Source organism: Spea bombifrons, chromosome 7 (assembly GCF_027358695.1).
Source record: "Spea bombifrons isolate aSpeBom1 chromosome 7, aSpeBom1.2.pri, whole genome shotgun sequence".
Lineage (NCBI taxonomy): Eukaryota > Metazoa > Chordata > Amphibia > Anura > Pelobatidae > Spea > Spea bombifrons.
In genome coordinates this window covers 4478414-4500108 of record NC_071093.1, presented here as the reverse complement: position 1 = coordinate 4500108, position 21695 = coordinate 4478414, and the positions used below count along the sequence as shown (strand labels likewise).

The following is a 21695-nucleotide window of genomic DNA, read 5'->3' as shown; positions in this document are numbered from 1 at the left end:
AAATTAGCAAATTTCCTTAATAATGTAATTTGTAGAAGTCTAGTAGAGACCATCCCATTGGTATAATTAGTAGAATTTGGGAAAAGTAAACCGATTTGCTTTTAGAAAAATATTATATTCCATGATAATTTAGAATCGCTTCGTACTTTTGTAGCCCATCCTGAAGCTTTCCGGACCCCCATAAAAGATGGCAGAACATAATGGCTGATAGGACCTTCTTTCCTCAATTACTCTTCTTGCTGACAAATCTCTTTTCGTTTGTAATTAGAAAACATGTTACTTTTTTTTTCTCCTTTATCTCCCAATACATTATTCTGCTTAAAAAGAAACAATTCAAAAAGTGTCTTATTATGTAGACTTGGTTGTTTAATGGAGTGGATGAAAATGCTTTATTAGATACTTAAGGTACATTAGTCTCCGAAGCTGCGAAACCAACTTAGATTACTACCGCGAGAAATAAAAGCAAACTTGTGTCTGAAAGCTGTGAAAATCTGCGTTTTAACAGCTAAAGGGCCTTTCATTCTGCATAATGGCTGTTCAAGTAATAGTAAATAAACGAGTTAATTTATGTTTTATAGAACATCGGATGAAAAGAGATAAATTAACCATTTCTACATCTTCTGCACCCATTGATGTTTCGTTACAGAGAAAAGGAACCAAAATTTTACACCATTCTAGCCCAGTCTGATCATAACTGGAATTCAGCCTCAACCCATTTGCCGGCAGATCAGACCCATTCTTCCCCCGTCTAGTCGTTTTATTGACCTAAAGATTCAAACCTTAATCAGTCGTTGGCCTCGTCTTAGATTCAGGAGCCATATGCCTATCCCATGCATGTTTAATACCCTCACTGTGTTACCACCTCTGCTGGGAGGCTGTTTCACAGTAATGTGTGTTGAGAGGGTTGTTAAGGGAAAAATGCCAATGGTCGCAGATGTTGTAATTAACACTTACCAAGGGCACGGTGGAAGGACATCTTCTTGCACATTGCATGCTTCATTTTCTTTGAGCATCGCGCATGGTCTTCCGCCTCCTATAGCTACGCGCTTCACGTCTCGACTCCTGCTCCAGTATCCCGGAGCCACGTCCGAAGAGCGGCAGGTCTTTGAACATCGGCTCCACGCCGACCATTCTGTTACCTCGCAGTCTTTGGGAACGATGCATGACTGGTATTGCACGGGCATGTTATCCTGGGAGCAAATACTGCAGAGTGCGACAAAAAAAGGATAACGTCATCTAACGTGCCCATTAAAAGAAATACACAACTACCCTGACAACAAACGGTTAAGACAAAAATCACATCCTGCCTTACAGGTTAGATATGATAGTTACATTACTGATACTTGTTAAAAGTTACATGAATACGGTAACAATGACGTACCCGCGTCCAAGGGTTGGATACATGAAACCCCGCGCTACACTCTTACACTCATAATCACGTGTATCCAGTCCACCGCCACTCATTACCCGATCTGTCACTCAAGCAAAAGTAAGTGACCCGTGCAATCCGGCAGCAGCCCACTGGCATTTGCCTGGCTTTAGTCGTTGGCCAGTATGGGAGTGATGGTGAAATTGGGCAAGTTTGGGTTAAATTGTAACATGGTAAGAAAATGTCACATTGTATCCAGGTGAAGACACCAGCTGTCTCTTCTACTTCATTTCTCTCCCTTTCTTACCCCCCTCTCCATTGCAAACAGATGAGGTCCTTGGTTTGGCTTTGTCAGTTAGAGATTATTATGCATAGCGTTCTGTGGAAAGCATCGGGACGTTATTATTACATTATAATAATATTTATAAATTACCAGTATTTTTAATATTTAATATTTATTCATATTGTATGATAATAATATTAATAATTATTAAATTATTATTAAATCTGATTTATCCTTATTAAATAAAATTTAATTATTATTATTAAATATAATTTAAAATTAAAATGTTTTTAACAGCCATATAAAAAAAAAAGCAATTATACAGGCTGCGGAATTATATATTACATAGAATGCAGTAAAATAGGGAACAAAGTTTAAAACACCTTTTTCAGCACATATACAGGTATTATCTATATATATATATATATATATTTAGTGGCTAGATTGCGTACATTGTTTAATATCCCTTTTTGATACATGCTGCACACTTTCAAACACGTGTCTAATTTAGTACATACGAGAGGCTTTAAATTAGATTGATCGCAATGGTTGGTTCATCAAAACAGAATTTCTTTCCTCCAGGACCAGAATAATGAGGTGAAATCCAGATGACAGAAACACAAGACACCGCAGATTCAATCTGTGATGCTTCATTAGCCCGGTCTCCACTCCGCGTATTTATTTTGATCGCGGCGTTTATGTAGAAGGAATGAATAATAATATAGCAACCAAATGTGGAGTGTCCACTTTCAGGTGGCTTTAATTGGAGAAAAGAACATGTGTCGGCAATATCACCTTGCCATAAATTAAGATTTAGCAAATCTCAGAGATGCAACCAGCTGCTCTTAAGAACTTAATTGGGGAATAAAGGGATACATTAATTTAAACCATATAAAATAGATCAGTAGACCAGAGTGCTAAGAGAATGGTTGTGTCACAGGGTGGTTCAAGTCTGAACCCTGATACTAAAGGAGAAGGAATTGGTCAAACAGGACCTGGCAATCCTTGTCTTTGGTTGGCTGTCCATGTAGTACAAGCTGTATTCGTATAATTTGGATCTGATACCCTTTACTATCCCACCTTGGGTCTCAAGTCCATCTCTGAAGACATAGGAAACAAGTATTCCTTGACCATGTGTCTGGTTCTTGATTTGTAGAAATCTACAATGGAATGTCAAGAACCATACAACTGTAACTTGAATACTTGGAAAAACATAATATTCGGGGACATAATCTTTAATTATGGGGAAACAGCTTATTGATCCAAGGAGAAATCTGGCTGCCATTTTGGGGTCAAGAAGGATTTTTTTCCCTTGTTAGTGCAAAATTGGAAAGAGCCAAACTGGGGTTTTTTGGCTTCTTTTGGATCAACAGCAACAAAATAACCGATATAGGAAAGGCTGAACTGGATGGACGCGTCTTTTTCCAGCCTATCTAACTATGTAACAGTAACAATGTAACCTTTTGCCCTGAAAAAAGTATAACTCTTAGCTCGGCCCATCTTATTATTTGGCCCTTTTTACCTAAATATACAGCTGAAGTTGAAAAATGTGTCTTACCTGAGCAGGGCATTTTTTCCATCACTCCGCGTACACCTAACCTGCCTTGTCTGATAACCGATTTCTAGGTCCCACACATTGGAAGACGTTTGAAAGATGTGACTTTCCTGTTTAAATGTACTCCTTTCCTTGGAGTCTGAGCTGAAATCCAACATGGTCCTTCCACTCAAATGAATTTCCTTTAAATGAGGCAACCTGCATTCACTCCACGGTCCAACTTTAAGGCTGTAGGTATATTCCTCATCTCCGAAAGAACAAACCCCCTGAAATTCACACATTCTTGATTCAGTGAGGCTTGGACAATCCAAACCACCGTACAAAGGAGGCGATATGACGGAACGAGTTCTGTGTTGAAGTTGCTTCCCGCAGCTCCTGCTGCACGTTGACCACTGCGAGAATTCCGATACCACGCAGTCTTTGGGGCAGGGTACAAGGCAAGCCTGTTCTGTAGGAGGACGCGGTGTGAAATACTCACAGATCTCGCTCAGTGCAATGGAATGATTTACCTTTTGTACGCATTCCACTTTTCGACGTTGTAGCCCATGTTGGGCAGTGACACACTCTGAGGTCCTTGTTTTTAAGTCATTTTGAGGGTACGGAACAAGGACACACATTTCCCATTCCTTTACCTCCCATTGGAAGAGGTCCTTGTGCCAGTCACATATTTTGAAACAGCCCCTCTGATTTTGCGGCTTGTCCCTGGATTTGCAGTTAGAGTTATGAGTGACCCAGCCTTCCTCATGCACACACCAAACAGATCGGCTCTGAACACCTCCCTGTCCGCAGTCCCCTATACACCGGCCCCAGGTACCTGCAGGAAACATAAATATTAGTACATTTAATGAGAAATGTGAGAGCATGAAAATAAGGTTCAACCACAGAGGTATATTAATATTACAGAAAATGTTGGCCTTCATAGCTGTAATACAGGCCTTCTATCACTGGGGCCACTGGTGCATATGGCCATATAAGAATGCTCCTGCTGAGTCAGCCGCCATTTTAAAACGTAGCGCCATTGGGCAAAGATGCCCCCAAGGGGAATTCTTTATATGTTACCCCCATGCCACTGGTTAAGGGATGGAGGTTAAGAAGGCAGCCTGGCTGGAGCTCCCTGCCTCCCTTAAGGCATTAGCATCCATCCGCATTAGCAGGTGATAGGGGAGTATAAAGGCATAAATACCCCCAGGCTTTTTTAATTACCCTACAACCTACCTTGATTAATATGGAGTCTTTGGGACACCCTATTTTTGTTTTTATTTCTTTTGTAATAATTATTTAATGCTTTTTTTATTTTAAGAATCAGTTTTTATTAACTTAATGTTAAGGTAGCAGTGGGGTCAACTTAGGCAGTTGCTGGCAAGGACATTCAAGTTCACATTAAATTTGCATGCCCTCGCATGAAACTCCCAGAACTTTAAGTTGCAGGCCCTCGCAAATAATTTACAGATTCCCAGACTAAATATGAGAGTTATTTTGCGAGTGGTAGCATAGAAAGGCATGTGACTGAAGTCGAATCTGGTCAATTGAATTAGGGGTTAGCTCGACTTCTTAGTTAATAGACCCAAAAAAGGACTTTGCGGAGCTCTCTTAGAACTGTCACTTCAACTTGACCATATAACACAAGTGTGTATTCGTGAATGTTGTAGGAAATGAAAATGGTTTGAAAGATTGTTCAAACTAACTTTTTATATTAAGCACTAATACGGAAGAAATAATGTAATTACTGGACCATCTGCTCTTTGCTGTTGCAGTATAATATCCATCTGTTTAAAATGATTGCTTATTTAACACCCATGCTTTGTGTAATTAATGTTATTGAAATACACGATCTTTGCACATACTATGCGACCTAAAAACTTCAAGCCACAGGGTAGGTAGTGTTTTTGATGCTAATTTTATTTGGTTTGCCAAATGAGATATAAAGAGACATCACATATGTGCACTGCATTAGTACACGGGGTCAGCCATCTATGTTAACAAATAAAAGGAAAGAGACCCCCCACTGTGGATCACAGGAACCGCTATCTGAGCGTGTAGTGAGTCATAAAGAAAAGGACGTAAAGGTTAGAACAGGAGAGAGAGAAAAGATAAGAAAGACGAGGGAGCCTTAAACGAGAGCAATGCTTTTAAAGAAGATAATCTGCCATTAGCCAGGAAACAGTATCAATACAAAGATTATAAATTAGCTATGTGTAGGGATTACATTATCAGGGGTTATGCTTATATATATATATATTGTGGTATTTCTGAAAAACGTAAAGACCTAGGCAATTTAGGTCGGATTCTGGTGTTTTGTTCATCTTGGTTCCTTTCTACGGACGACGCTTTGGCTGATATCTATATCCTGGAAAACCTTTTTTCCGACCGTATGTGGAAGTCATTAAAATAATACTTGGATGAATATTCTTGTTTTGTGTTTCCTTTTAATTTATATTTAGCATTTTCCTTCATTATGTAAAATGTTGCATCACCTAACTTGTCATTGGCCTAATTTTTATTATGTGCTGGCCAATGAACAAAGGTTCTTCTTGATACTCGCAATTTTAGCATAGTAAAAACTTTGAATTTATTTAATAATTTATAAATAAATTCAGTTCTATGTTTCGAGCAAAATCATCCAGTTTTACAATCATTCAAGAATGATTTATTCTGAATTTTTCTAGATTTTTTTTATAGCTTTCAATTCAAGAATAATGTATTTGGAATTTTTCTAGATTTTTTTTATAGCTTTAATCAGGAGTAATTATCATATTGAATGCAGTTGGATGGCTTTTTAGTCACACTAGAAAGAGATACCTTGTTACGGATTCATTTACTGTTAGGATCCATACTGACTTTATCACTTGGATGCAAACCACATATGTTCAGTTATGAGCTGTTGAGCCATGACCAAGGATAATTAGAAATTGCAGCCATATGCTTTTGACTACTACTGGGAATTCCTATGATCGAGCAGGCAGGAAGATTTTCACCCCTATACATAGTCAGAATTATATATATTTAAATATATATATATATATATATATACACACACCATGTCGCTTCTCTATGTCTGTAACGTTGATGTCAGAGCATTGCAATGATGCAATAAAGGGTTCGCTTCTTCATTTTGTGCTCTCCCAGCGAACTCCATGCCCCCCAATAATTTGAATTACCTACTATTTTAATGACAGTGACATTAGCAAGTGTTACATTCTGTAATTACACTTTTAATATACATTTTAGTCAATCTGCCATGGAAACCCATTATTTTAGTTACCTTCATTAAGTTATATAAGCTTTTTGGGACCTCAGGGCTCTTTTCTTCAGATGGAATGGGTGAAAAAACCTCTAATATCCCAAAAGTTGATATAACTTGATATCTTTTTTGTTTTCTCAGTTGGGCCAAAAAGAGGTGCCAACTTTTCATAAATACTCAATTCTCTCTTGGGGGAACACAACTATATCCATTTTTTTCTTTAAAACATACAGAGAGTTTGAGGATCTATTTTTCAAGAGTGTATTTACAGAAAATCTAGTGAAACAAAATGATACAGTAATTGTTACTTATTATCATTAGTATTAGGAAATAATTGTGATGTCTTGTGCGACAAAGATAAAAGTGATACTGTAGCTTTTGATATAAAATAACACAATAGAGTTAAAATTTAGCTTAATTTAACCCTTTATTCTTTTGTATAAATAATGTACTGTGAGGATGCGTTGCATTGAAGAGGACTTTGTTTTTTTATGAAGATCTGTCTTTTTCCGCAACGATTCTGCTATTTTATTCCGAGACACTAAAAGGAGTAGGTTTGGGTCTTCTCGTTAGGCTTAGTTTAATAATTTGTTTTTGATCTCAATATAACTTACGGATAATGCATTTTAATGAAGCTTTATTAATTAATTCCATGCCCAAGGTGTTAACTGAAGGCAATAAGAAGCTAAAGCAGACGTTTGCACATAGCGCATCATTTGTTTGAATTATTAACCCCTTAAGGACAATGGGCGGTCCCTAAACCCATTGAAAACAATGCATTTTGAGCCCGTACATGTACGGGCTTTGTCATTAAGGGGTTAAGCTAAAAATTGTTCGTGAGCCTCTGCATTTATTAAAAGACTGCATACGTGTGAGCGGATTGGGGGTACCAACTACTTCAGCTTCAAGTATACTCGATTTAAGCATTATAATCTACATGCACTTTTTTCTAACAAAACCTCGATTGAGGGATTATAACATTTGTTCTAACCTGAAGTAACATCTTTGGGTTTTCTTCAAAATTCTCTGTATCTATAGAGTACTCTAATAATGCATCTAAATAATATCTAATGTATTTTAATGCTGTCAGAATGTAATACTAGTCAGAAAAGCAAGAACACTCGAATTTAAAAGATTGGTAACAAAATGTAGCATTAAAAACAGCATTCACGGTTATGTTGCACCATCAAGTGAAATTGTGTCCTTATTCATAATTTTAGCTGGGAACACCTAATTGTCATGTGGCACAAAGGAAAGCACTGATTGGTTGGTACAATTACCAATGATTAAACAGAGGAAACACTATAAGGACAGATCTGCTAAGGCGTATTTGTTAAGGCAAAAGGGTTAACGGGGGTCCACTGGTCACCAAGATATATCTTTTCTGAAAAAGGAAAAACATGAAGTCTTCTCCATTACGATTTTTGTTGTTGCTGCTGTTGATGTCAAAATACAGCAAGAAAAGCCTCAATGATAGAAACAAAGCTAGGTCCATATCCAGAAACAAATGCAAACCTCCCCAGCCCTGTGGTTTAATTTAAAAAAAATATATTTTATAAACAGAAAAAAAAGGCAAAGCAGGAAGCAAAAGTTAATTAATCAGAAAGATCATTAATTAGCAGAAGGTGCGTATTCCGTAGTGCGGATAAGTAAGGTAGACAAACAGAAGATGACTGGCATTGTTGCATGAAATGTGTTTACAATTTAAAACAGTAAAATCAATGCCTTTAGAATTAGACGGCAGCCAATTGTGAGTCTAAACTTTCTTCCCTTCTTAATGAAACTGGAATTGATTTTCCATCCTTCTGAATTGTTGCCTCAAAGCAATTTCGTCTGGCTAGAGGTTCTCACATTTAATTTGGTTGCTTGCCGGGGGGAGGAACTCCCGCCAGTACCTTCCTTTCTGCTAATCAGCGGGTACTTGAGAAAGATAAGACGAATAGGCGTCGAGACAGACGCACGGACAAAGAAGAGCCGTTTCTAGCACTTTCCCCCCATGTCTTTATGATTTGGGGGAACGATTGTCCTCTGTAACTAAATTATGGTCTAAGACACTATAATGTAGGGCTGTCTTTCACTTGGGGGGGGGTTTCAGGGCTCCTGCGTTCCTTAAGGGCCACATTAGGTCAGCTGTGTTTAGATTTTTCTCCAGTATGGAGAGTTGGAACTGTCAAAGGATAAAGGTGGCATCTAAACTGAGATGGAGGTACAGAAAGAGAAAAGTTCTTGGGGTGTAGTGGGTGGAAATTGGATAACCTGTGAGGACTTGGGTCCCACAAGTAGAGGTTTTCCCTGGACCTTATTAAAAGTTAGGACCACCCTGCAATCCTCTCTAAAAAAAAAAACCTCATTCACATCTTAAGAAGTCATCATATTCATATTACACATCTTCACTTTTTGATGGTACAACATGGCAGGACCAGCAGCAGGAGAAGAGAGAGAAGACCAAGAAGAAGAAGCGTTCCTCGAGCGAATCCAAAAACGATTTACCCAACTTGAGATTTCCAAGTGCGGAATAACCCCATGATTTATTAACACAGCCTTGGGATAGAGATTTAGTATTCCGCCGGGGCTTTGGGACCACATTCAGTTAGACACGTTCTGTAACGAGTCCCTGAGTCCTTCTGAGATACCACCAAAGTTTCCTGAAGCATGCCAGCCTTTTCCATCTGGAATTAACGAGGCGATATAATGGTGACTTCTACCCACCATTACACGTACCGTTTATGCTCATCTATGATTGTTACTAGAAAAATATCCTAATAAGTACATCTGCAAATTCCGTGCGGTTCCAATTATAAGGGAGGATGTTTGAAAATCGTTTTGGCAGAAGACAAACCTCAAACATTTTCTCATGCCTTCAGCTTCTCGGCGACAAGGAGCTTTCCAAGCTTAGAGGGATTTTTATTCCTTTGTTTTTCCTTTGTGTCTTCCGAGTAGGAGTACATGAATCGTGGATTTTCTTTTAAGATGTGAGACTGTGTGCATGAAGCAGTCAAAATAAAAAAAAAAAGGCAAGATGACTGAGAATGTGAAGGACAGCGGCAGATCCGTGGCTCTAAGCACACGGGAAGGAAAATAGAACCTCCCGGATTAACTTTTGATATTTTGACTTAAAACACCTAATAAAATATAACGTCATCGATACATACAGATCCTTTGTGAACCCAATATTCTGTATCACAATAGAGACACCAATATTCGTTCTGCCTATGGGGTACTTAGAGTCCGGCCTGTTTACCTAGAGAGATACAGTAACAGAGTTCCTTGGAGGACTCTACTCAGAGGAGCTCTCGGCATCTGTCACCAGAGCGTCATGTGAACAAAACGCCATATCGGCCCTTTGAAGGCGGCACAGATACAAAATGCTGGTCGTGGGGAAGTTCTATATTTTATGATCCATGTTTTATTGCTATTCCACTGCCCACAATGGACCTCCTGATCAGTTGATTCCCCAGCACGAGACAAAGCTGTTCTACATGGGTCCATCTAGTTTAAGCCGTCCCATACTGCGCAACGCTCAAACAATAGGAGAAAGTGGTATTCACACGCATGCACGGAAGCTCATGAGATAATTGGTAGCATATATCCTCATTCACATGGCTGCATCATTTAAACAGCATTGGAGATGGCAGGTCTTGGATTCGGGGTGGGATACCGGCATTAACGTACCTTTTGCTTGTTATATTGTATGCAACGCAGGTCATAAGCCACTCTTTTTTCCCACCATAACTTTAATGACTTGGATGCCTAAATCCCATTCAATGGATTTCAGTAACATGGACAGATTACATTTTTTTTTAAAGAATAATGGATCTTATAACCGCCATTTATCTGTTCTTGATGCATGGCTCTTCCAGTCACTGGAAATACCACAATGGAGATGGTTCACAGAAGATTTGGTGATGCCTTCTGGCTCCTGTCTCTCTTTGGTGGTCCTTCTCATTCAGTGGTCCTTCTCATTCTTCCACCATGGCTCTTTGTTGAGCATGTTTGGATCACCCCAAACATGGATATGCCAAAATGTTGCGGATTTGCCCCAAAGTTCCATAAACACCGGCCGTTGCTGCATTAGACACATATTGCCACATTATTGAATACGGCTTGACCAGCAGTTCCAAAGCCATTATTATTAAATAACATAAACCTCGTGGTCAGAGTTTATAAAGGATCAGGGGAACATTTTTATTGAATATATAAAAATGTTATATTCATCAGCAGTAGAGGAGCTCCCAAATGAGATGTGCTTACCTCTAAATTCAAGAGATTTAAATAGAGTGGAAATGTGAAAACATATCCTACGCGAATAGATTCTACGAGAGACTTTCTCATTCCTTTGGGTAAATATAACGAGGGAAAAAAAGTCATTACATTACTTCAGAGATAGGAATATCGAAGAGTAAAAAACGTCTTTGTGCTCTTTTTATGTGATATGCAGCTAAGAAAGCGTTCTTAAAAGACAAGATAAGAAAGTAAAGGAAATCATTGTGACCTTATGACCGTTTCACAACTGAGAAGCCAAAGCGTTTCGGGAAACGTACGCTTAGCGGACAATTTTTGGAGCTATTTAAAAAAAAATCTTGATATTAATTTATAGCAGAAAAAAAAGGTACTAGATGGTAATTGGACATAAATATTGTTATGAATGGCAAAATATTTCATCTTCATCAATGGAAGTTTTCCATTTACATCCCTTACGTACATAGCCAGACTACCGGTGAAAAGATGGCCCTGGCACTTTAAGGCCAGCGGCTGCCTGATGACATAAGTGGGCAACCAGCTGGATATGGACGCCATGTTTTTATGCTCACTAGATCAGCAGATCGGGTGAGCGTGCGGCACTGTTGGCATTGGCCCACCTGGCATTTGCCCATTGTGCCAGATGGCCTGTCCAGGCCTTCTCTAATTCCAAGGAACTCTTCCGATTATCTTCTTCTTTCTGCAGGCAGGGTAGCAGGAATGGTTGTGCCCGTTCACCATCCACTTTCACTCCGACTCTCCTTATATTAAGGTAATCTGGGGCTAGCCCTTCCAACACAGGAAGGCATTGGATAATACTATTTAAATATATTTTACTTATAATGAAGAGTATACAATAACTCCCTTCTCCACAAATCGCATTAAATATTGATTGATACGTAGGCATTCCACAGGACAGATATCGGGAATGGCAGTCTCCAATCTTCGCATAAAGCGGGAACGCTGCAAATTGCTTTGAGATACCGATAAACGCCGTATCCGATAAGTCAAGAAATGATAATAATGGAAATACGTTCTGCTTTGATGCGACCGCTAAACCATATTTACTGAATGAAGTCATCTGACAAGCGATAGATCACTATATGAAAATCATTGATATGGGGTACGGAGGTAGACAGTGATAGGCAGGAACGAGCACAACAATAATGCACTATAAAAAGAGCCAAAATTGTTAAAAAAAATTAATTGAGCAATAAAATGAATCTCATTTTTCTTGTGATTGGGGTAGGTGTTAAAAGATTTTGTTACCCCTGTGGCATTTTGACAGAAGCGGCAAATTGCTGTCCTCACATGCTACTGCATGAGAAGTGTTTCTCATAGATTCCGCACGACACATTCAGGCTAAGGAACTTCAAATTAAATGTACAAAGCGCAGTCTTGCTGACCTTGTGTTTTGGAGCTCGGAAGGGGTGGCCAACATGGCCAATCTCAGGTGGAAGAGGTCATAGGGGTGGTGAGAGGCAGTTGGAGCTTACAGCTAACCCCATACAGACATGGAATTAAAAAAGGACTATGCCAGGCTCTTCGGTGCAAGTCCATCAAATACCCAAATTTAAAAATGTTGCAGATCATCTTTAACTGAAAAAAAACCCAAAATAGAACATCCTTGTTTTAGGAGGATTGGCCGTTACCATGCCTTTTAATGTGCTTTCTTTTTTAACTTATTTATTGGTATAGTTTATTGATAATTTATCTTATTAAATGTTTTTTGTTCTTTGAGGAACACCAACATGTTTGGTTAACATAATTTTATTTATAAACTTATTTTCTGCTTTTTCTATATGCATTATCGGGGCTTTTAGGGCTGTAGAACCCTGCGATACCCTCATACCCAGCAAACATTCTGACCTCCTAGAAAATCGGGGCATAGAAGCGGGAAACCAGTATTTTGGGCTCAAAGAGGGACTGTCCCTTCTAAACAGGGACACTTGGGATTATGCAAATCTATGATTCGCTACAAAAATTTGCAACAACCCCATGACCCCACAAGGTGAAGCAGTTACTGGGAAAAAAACAAATGAAACAACACAAAGTTAAACTGAAAAGCAAACAAACTTAACTAAAATAATAATAATAAAAATAGTAATAATAGATTCTGACTGTTCCTGTATTTGTTTTAAAGAAAAATTCTAAGTAAACACTTTTTTGTTTGTAGCACAGCTTTAGAATCAGATAAAAAGCTAATGGAATTCAGATTACACCCAGCAATTTGTAAGAAAGACTAAAATCGTGCGGGCAAAATACGGAGCATCAAACATTCTGACAGTAAATTGTTACTCCATTAAAATCATTTTTAAAATCTATTTGCTTGCACATCACTTATAACATCATTACACACAAATGGCTACACCGAGGGAAGATGAAAACAGCGAAAGACATCATTTTCCTGAAAGATGTTTCTAAAATCAGCGGTAAAGTGACCCTGTATTTTCTCCGTAATACAGGTAGATGCAGCTCCTGGAGGCAGTAGATGGTGTTTGGGTCCTTAGGTAGGTGAGAGTAGCACTTAACCAGTCCGTCATGAGTACTAGGAATTCTGGTCATCATCGGTTCCTTAAATGAACACTTCAGCCATCATATGCACTTTAGTATCACACTTGGGTCTAAAAGTGGAGTGGTCAGCCATGTAAAGGGTTAACTCAACTCACCCGATTGCACTGAGGTCGTATACCCTCACCTGACGATACTCACAAAGCAAATTATATATTCACCAATATGCAAATGAATGCACATTTACATTTTCTGAGTTGTAGGCAAGGGCATGCAAGCTGAGTGGCATCTTACTTGTCTTCACATGCAGCTCGAAAAATGTTAATCGAGGGGACTTGATGGATAACGCAATGGGGGTTACAGAGCCGACCCATTCCATCTTCACCTTCAATCCTGTGCCCATTGGGCTCCTTGGCTTTAAAATGGGCCAATTACATTTTAATCACTTACTCCAATATGCAAAGTATGACGGGAGGATAGAGTGTGGTCCTTTGCCAAAGGTATTTTATGATATTTAAACCCCCATTTTCATGTGAATGCAATGGGAATGAGAGGGGTTAATTATTTTATTACCCTTTACCACACCATGCATGAGACAGGGGGAGAAGGTGGGAGTGATTGTTGAATCCCCCCCTCCTTCTCCTTACTTTTGCAATGGGTAAGCGCTCCACAAATTGCTTGCTTTTATCGACTCGGTTCTCCTGCAGTCTAGCGTGTGTGGTCAATTGTTAATAAAAGTTGGCAATAATTCATATATATATATATAAGTCGAACTGGAATCCGACTCGTGCGGGGCTGCCCATCCTGCACACAGAGAGAAAGAAGCCCATTGCTTCGCCTCGCTTAAACAAGCAGGTAACAAGTAGGACCGAGCTGGAAGAAAGCAGACAAGATACATAATTCTTGTTTGTTGGGCACTAAGTCATTGTAGTCTTAGTTGCAAGATGTCAAATATCCCTCGGTGTTCCGACTGGATTCTCTTTGAACATATGCCCTTTCAAGTGAAATTAATCAATCTCCTTATCACTCCCACAGCATCTGGAGCTGTAATCATTACCCAACTGCTGAGGAAGAAATGAATCCTCTAATCGCACTGGGAGTAGCTTTACGGCTCGGAGAAGGAAAGTTTTTTTATTAAGTTCTAATTTGAAAAGTAATTCTTCATAGTAATCTACCCCGCGTGATGTTTCCTCTATAGAAGCATCTGGGTTCCTTTGGCAGAATCCAAACAAAGTCTATATTTACTTTATATTGTATTTCACTCTTCTCTGTGACAGAGAGCGAAACGCGTTTTCACGTAACAAAAAAAAACTAATTTATCGTCTTCATTCCGACAATTAGAAAAGGTTGTGGGAAAAAGCAGAAGCACGTAATATGCCAACATTTCTGATAGCAGAAATCACTGATCACCCATGCAGTCTACCTCCTAGTTTTGCAGCTGGAGCTGCCCCCCTAGGACAGTATACGAGACCAGGCAATAAGGTAGAGTTTGGTATTGTTCTTTTCTGTGGTTTTTCTATATTTGATATTTTTATATAGGAATATACAGAATATGTTAAGGACAGGGAGAAGAGGAGTCTTTAGAGGCCTAAGCTGATATTATTTACGCTTTTAATGTATTTTATGTATATATTTATCAACCAACATTTAATTTAATGCATATATATTCCCAGGGTAGGCTACTCAGAGCTCTTCCTCTTTAGGAGGAGTGGCTTCGCAAAGGGGCAGAGATTGCCTTGAGTGCGGGTGGGGCTAGACAAATGTAAGGGCAGGGCTAGCCCCAAACAGCCTTCAGTGGATAGTGAAGTGGGAGGGAAGTGGGTGGTGAATGGGTGTGGCCAAATGTGTTGCCCAGCCCAGAAAAAAATGAAGAAGCTGACCTGGAGACCCCAGAGAGTTCCCGAGTGTGTGTGTGTGTGTATATATATATATATATATATATATATATATTCCACTTTTTCTACTTAAATCTATTTTTGTATTGTAATCTTTAAATGTAGTGTTTTAAGTGTCAAAAAATATAAAACGTAGGCCTTGGGAAAGTGGCAGTTTTAAATTATTCTTCCAAAATGAACATATGAAATTGTTTGAAAATGTATGATTTCATAATATCAGTTATTACTAAACTAAATCAGCTTAAATATAGTAATCGTATTATTTTTTTTTTTTGGCAAAAATGTCACAATCTGTGGGTTCGAGAACGAAGCGTATTAAATACCCTCTTTAAAATCTGATGAACCGTGCCGAATAATGGCATGATTGCAAAATAAATTTTAGAAAGATGAAAACATTCTTTACAGGCCATCCAAATGGCTAAAACTTCTGTTTCCTTGGTAACTGGATAAAAAATGAAAACCGCATCACAGACAGAATTCTATCAGACACAAAAGTTTTTTTTTTCCTCTCCTGTGAAGGATTGTGGGAAACCGAATGATTAGCATTCGAGACCCCCAAAAGCAATTTATTTACTTCGGCGAATCTGAAATACATTGTTACAGCTCGGTACGGGTTATAAACATACGCCGGAGTTGTCAGTCTTTACCCGAGGGTCTCGCTAATTCTTAACATCGGCCTGGGTTTACCATTTTGACATTTTTTTACAGAAAAGTGTTAGCCGTTATTAGTTATTTGTTATTGTCGCCGTGATCAGACTGGAAGGTTGATAAATACGTCTCACGAGCAGAGGAAAGAGTCTAATATCATCATGTATGCGGTTTTGGAAAAGAGAGGGCAGAAATCATAGGAACTTTCCAAATTATACGTTTGCCAACGGCTCGTATATTGTTGGCAGATGTGATAGCGATGTCAAGATGTCCGGTAGTCCTGGAACAACTTTAACCCGGGTAATACCAATTCCTGGTAACTTCCCGGAGCTCCAACCCTCTCCATAAACAGCTATCGTTTGGTCACAAGGTCAAAAAGCCAGTAGTGCCCCCAACCATGCATATAATCATATTCTTTCAATTAAAGGTTTGTTTGTTCATTTGAAACGTTGAGGGTTATGATGACAAAGTTGGGGAAACTTCAATGTCAGGGATGAGAATCTCGGAAGATGAAGCTTCAAATACTACTTAACCCCTTAATGACAAAGCCCATACATGTACGGGGTCAAAATCCAATCGGTTTAGGGACCGCCCATTGTCCTTAAGGGGTCAAAAAAAAGAACATTCAGCCAACTACAGTCTTACGTCAGTTGAGAAATGAAGCCATGGATGGTTTGCAAGGTCAGAAAAAGCATTGGTTTACTAGGAAGTTATACCTAATTCATATTCCCGAAGTGAAGACAGCTATTCAATGCCCAAAGTTAAGTGGGGAAAAGTTTAAATCTAAGTGTATTTGTAAAAATATTTTACATTTTCTGCCATGTTTTATCTTAAAGCGTAAGTCTGACTTCTGGATCGTTGTACAACTTCGTCTATGTCCAAATTCTGATCATCAGGAAGATGCGACTCTAAACTTTCTCTACAGAAATAAATAAATAAAGTTCTGGAAAGTTTCAAGTACCACAAATGCACAATTTATAACCTAATTACTGTTTGGTTCAAAGGAACTAGCGCGGCACTTTTTTTTGCACTAAGAAAAGCTTTGATGGATATTAAGTACCATTTTATCTTTCAGTATTTTACCCACCAAAAGATGACAGCCAAAGCTCAGAAGAATTGGCTCCGTGTGTTCTGTTACAGTAATTTAACAATCTACGAAATGTCGGAACCTTGACAAATAAGCCACAACATCAAATGTAATATCCAGTCCAGGAGTCGGGGGGATTGTCCATGGAATTAAGGAACAGTCTCGTAATAAAATAGCCTCTGAACGCACATCTATGAAGATGAAACACTAACCCATTTTGTTCATACTAATGAATTATTACTATACAGGGTTTTCCTCAAGGTTCTATTTGTTTGTGTAAGCATATGGTGTTAAAGTGTGTGTGTGTGTAAGTGTATGGCATAATAGTGTACGGTATTTGGTGTTAGTGTGTGTGTGTAATGTTAGCATGAGTGTGTACGCATATGGTGTTAAAGTGTGTGTGTGTATGTAAGTGTATGGCATAATAGTGTACGGTATTTGGTGTTAGTGTGTGTGTGTAATGTTAGCATGAGTGTGTACGCATATGGTGTTAAAGTGTGTGTTATGTTAGTGTATGGCATTATAGTGTACGGTATTTGGTGTTAGTGTGTGTGTGTAATGTTAGCATGAGTGTGTAAGCATATGGTGTTAAAGTGTGTGTGTATGTAAGTGTATGGCATTATAGTGTACGGGATTTGGTGTTAGTGTGTGTGTGTAATGTTAGCATGAGTGTGTCAGCATATGGTGTTAAAGTGTGTGTGTATGTAAGTGTATGGCATTATAGTGTACGGTATTTGGTGTTAGTGTTTGTGTGTAGTGTTAGCATGAGTGTGTAAGCATATGGTGTTAAAGTGTGTGTGTATGTAAGTGTATGGTATTATAGTGTACGGTATTTGGTGTTAGTGTGTGTGTAATGTTAGCATGAGTGTGTAAGCATATGGTGTTAAAGTGTGTGTGTGTATGTAAGTGTATGGCATTATAGTGTACGGGATTTGGTGTTAGTGTGTGTGTGTAATGTTAGCATGAGTGTGTCAGCATATGGTGTTAAAGTATGTGTGTATGTTAGTGTATGGCATTATAGTGTACAGTATTTGGTGTTAGTGTGTGTGTAATGTTAGCATGAGTGTGTAAGCATATGGTGTTAAAGTGTGTGTGTATGTTACTGTATGGCATTATAGTGTACAGTATTTGGTGTTAGTGTGTGTGTGTATAATGTTAGCATGAGTGTGTCAGCATATGGTGTTAAAGTATGTGTGTCTGTTAGTGTATTATAGTGTACGGTGTTGGTATTTGGTGTTAGTGTGTGTGTGTATAATGTTAGCATGAGTGTGTCAGCATATGGTGTTAAGATTTAAGGATAAAATGCATATTTGTATAAATTTTTAAATTGTATTCTTGTAAAAAAAAAATGAACTACTTCTAGTTCGGTTAATAGAGTTCCTGAGCAACAACAATGGGGCCTTTGGAGATTGTTAATTGGATATCACATTAAACAGGGAGAGGAATCAGCGCGGACCTAAACGCAATTAAATTTATACAGATTGTATCACTTACGGCACTTTGTTAGAAATCCATCCTGACGGAATCGCTCAGCCATTTACGTTTGCAAAGTCATTAAACAGATATAATTATTACTTTCATGTATTGTCAAAAATGTGATAGACATCAGAACTTTGATGGAACGTTGAGGGAAATCACTATTTTATCTGTGTTTGTGCCCACCGGAGAAGCGATACAGACGGCGCTGCGAGGGACAGAATATCACCCGCAGATAATGCTGGAAGAGTAAGGGTGATCATCAGTTACCTAGAATGACAGCCTTGGAGGGGGTGGCCGGGGTCAGTCCTAGGGCAGAACCCAATGTCAATGCATTGCTAGTGACCCCAACATCCATTTTTTACAGGACATATAAACTATGACAGCAGAAAAGAAGCAAATGCCCCATCTCATCAGCCCATCTGTCCCTCTTCTTCCTCCCCTGATGCCCCTGTCAAAAATGGGTTACGGGGTTCAGTGACGGCCATTTTTACCACAGCGCCCCAAGAAAGTGAAATTCTGCGTATGAGAAAATCCAGCCCTGAATAGGAAATTATATGGCAGACATTTCATCTTCCAACAACCAAAAGAGAAGCTACGGTAATCATTCACAGCAGCCACGAAGCCGAGGGAACAAATGGCGCCGTTACCTGATTTCCAGAAAAAATCTTGGTCTTTCCTCCTTTCCAAATCACCTCTCGCAACAGAAATTAGAACATTAATTATCAGCAGATATTCCCACATGTTCTGCCACGGACGAGGCGCTGGTGCCAACTCATTTCTTGGACGCATGCTGGGATCTGGCATTCTCTATGTTCTCCTAGATGAAACATTATCATTACTATTAAAACACACAATAACACACAATATACACTCAGCTCGGGAACAAGATCGACATTACAAGCACAATAAAACAATTGATCAAAGTTTGAATTCTTTTTTTTCTTCTCCTACAAGAGAAACTCCCCCAAAAAGAGGGTTAAAAATCAGTATAATTTAGTTTTTTTATGTTTTTTAGTTTGTATATTGCATTTGTTTTTAAATTGATGTATTTACTAGACTAGAGATTCGTACAAAGATTCCATTTTAACGAAATTTACCAATTTCAACAACTTGTATGGAGAACAAGGAAACTGACCCGGAGACCCAGAGAAGCAGCTCTTGACCCAGAGACTCCGAGTCAAACTGGGAGAGTTTGCCGGGATGTAAATGGTTAATCTCTCTCCCAACATTTCAAAGTACGAAATATGCATTTTAGGTGATTGCGACACCTGACAATTATAAAACATGTAAAATGAGTTAATGTAATTGGTCTTATGTCTAACCTGATGAAAATATGTCATGGGGTAGTTAAAAAAGGCTGCTCGTTCTCCTTTTAAGAGTTCTTTTCTGCCAATAATTTCGGGTATCAGCTGCAGAGAAGGTGGAATTGCAGAGTTTACAATAAACTGAGCAGGAATTTAATTACTCATTGTAGTAAATAAATTATGCATTTAATCATTCTGCTTGCTCCATCTGCTCTTTCGTTAATCAAATTAAATTTAATATCATTTGTTTCTGATTCATCTCCCACTAATCTGTATTATCCCATACTTGCAGTTCATTCATGTTTGTTAATCCTTGATATGCTAAAACAATATACATTCAATCGGATCTAATCAATTTAATGTAACTAAGATTGTTGACCACCCAGATTATGACAATAAATAAATGTTTGCAAGAAATATGTGTTTGAGCAATTAGATCGGTGATTCCTAATGGAGAAACGAGATGGGTCAAAGGGACCTTATCTGCCAACATATACTATAAGAAAACATTAAAGTTATAAAGCATATAAAGCATAATAAAATAAGCAATATCCAATATATAAGTTATCTCTCTCTATTGTTAAGTTACTGATTGTTGTTGATTGGTTCAGGCAGCCTGAAGGGCGTTGAAGGCAAAGGAAGTGAACATCAGGACAGGAAGTTGGTTAGAAAGTAGCTGTGCCCCATTTTCATACCTGGGAACTCGGTGAAGCACCGCTTCTCAGGTTCTCCGGGTCAAGACCCCGAATCCTCCGGGTCGCGGGGTCTGGAGACACCCTGCTCCCCGCCCATTTTCCCTTTAAATGGGGGTGTTTCCCGCTGCCATCAGCGGGAACGCCCCCCCCATGTCAGCGGAAACTCCCACTGATGTCAGCAGGACCTCCCTTTGACGTTGGTGGGAGTTCTCACCAACGTCAAGGGACCGCCCGTTGATGTCAGTGGGCAGTCCTAGCCGCGTCCCGCAGGGGAAGGCTCCCGGGTAGCCGGACCCCAAAAGTTCCCAGGTATACCCGTTTTGACGTAGGCGGAACAGCCACATTAAATAAAAGTTTATGCCATAGTTATAAATATTAAAAATAAAAAGGCTTAAAGGTAGCTTTAATAAATGAGTTAGGTTATATTAAAAGCGTTCCGGCGTTTAACATCAATTATGGGATTGTTGCTAGAAAATGAAAATCTTCAGGAATATGGAATTCCTGCAGAGATTAAGAGCCGCTTTCACTAAAGCATAGAGCTACGCCATAAATAATTCTCCGAAAATAAAAAGCAGGAGGAAGACAGGTTTATATCGACTCACCTAAAATAAATGTCACAACCGCATAACTTGCGTTGACCTCAAAGTCCAAACTTCCTCTTGGTTTTTTTTCGATTCCGACTACGGGTTGGAAATTCTTCAATAAATGAACATCGCGGGATCACTCGCGGCTGGCATGATCAAGGGAACGAGCTGCTAAACGTGTCATCTTCGGCACAGTTTTGTGAGCGGTCACCGTTAATTTTGTTGGGTGGCAGGAACCACGAAGAACGTTAACCTGTTGAAGAATAGAAACGAGGTATTATCTCAAGAAACGCCCAAACATCTTCACAAAACCATCTGCATTAGAAGCTCCTTCTGCCTGAAAGTCTTTATTTTGATTACTCTTTATATATGAAGTGACAACCTATCAAAGAGTCTCGTACACAGGAGAGCACATTTTACATGAATAAGTAACAAGACAAACGCAAACGCACAAAAAAAGAAAGGCGCTCCCTGCTCGTTAATTCGATTATACTTATCTTTTGACGTGTAGAATGCTGTTTGAATCATAGGTATCAACTCGAAGCGTCAGGTCATTTTAAACATTCCATCATAGTGTGACTGGTTTGAGTGACTATATTATAAAGCATTAACACTAGTGTCAAGAATAAAGTTACTTTGTTTCCAAAACAGTGTTCCTGTTAAGTTTGGCCAGTCTTGGACCTCAAAGCCGTGTGTCCCTCTTTCCTCCCGAGACGCCCCTCTTTCTTCCCTTGATACCCCTCTTTTCTAGGAGCTCAGAATGTTTGCTGGATATGAAGGTATCTCAGGGTTCTATAGCCCTAAA

At 39.0% G+C, this 21695-nt stretch overlaps 1 protein-coding gene across 1 annotated transcript in view; it reads right to left on the bottom strand.

Annotated features, from left to right (window-relative positions):
* Window positions 1-20967, bottom strand: part of THSD7B (thrombospondin type 1 domain containing 7B) — a 97455-nt gene extending 76488 nt beyond the window's left edge. The window contains exons 1-4 of the mRNA XM_053470839.1: window positions 20909-20967; window positions 18955-19124; window positions 3211-4021; window positions 955-1203 (exon numbers count right to left, since the gene is read on the bottom strand). Coding sequence (XP_053326814.1) covers window positions 955-1203; window positions 3211-4021; window positions 18955-19111 — 1217 coding nt within the window. The 5' untranslated portion in view covers window positions 19112-19124; window positions 20909-20967. The remainder of the gene's footprint in view (window positions 1-954; window positions 1204-3210; window positions 4022-18954; window positions 19125-20908) is intronic.
* Window positions 20968-21695: the final 728 nt, after the last annotated feature.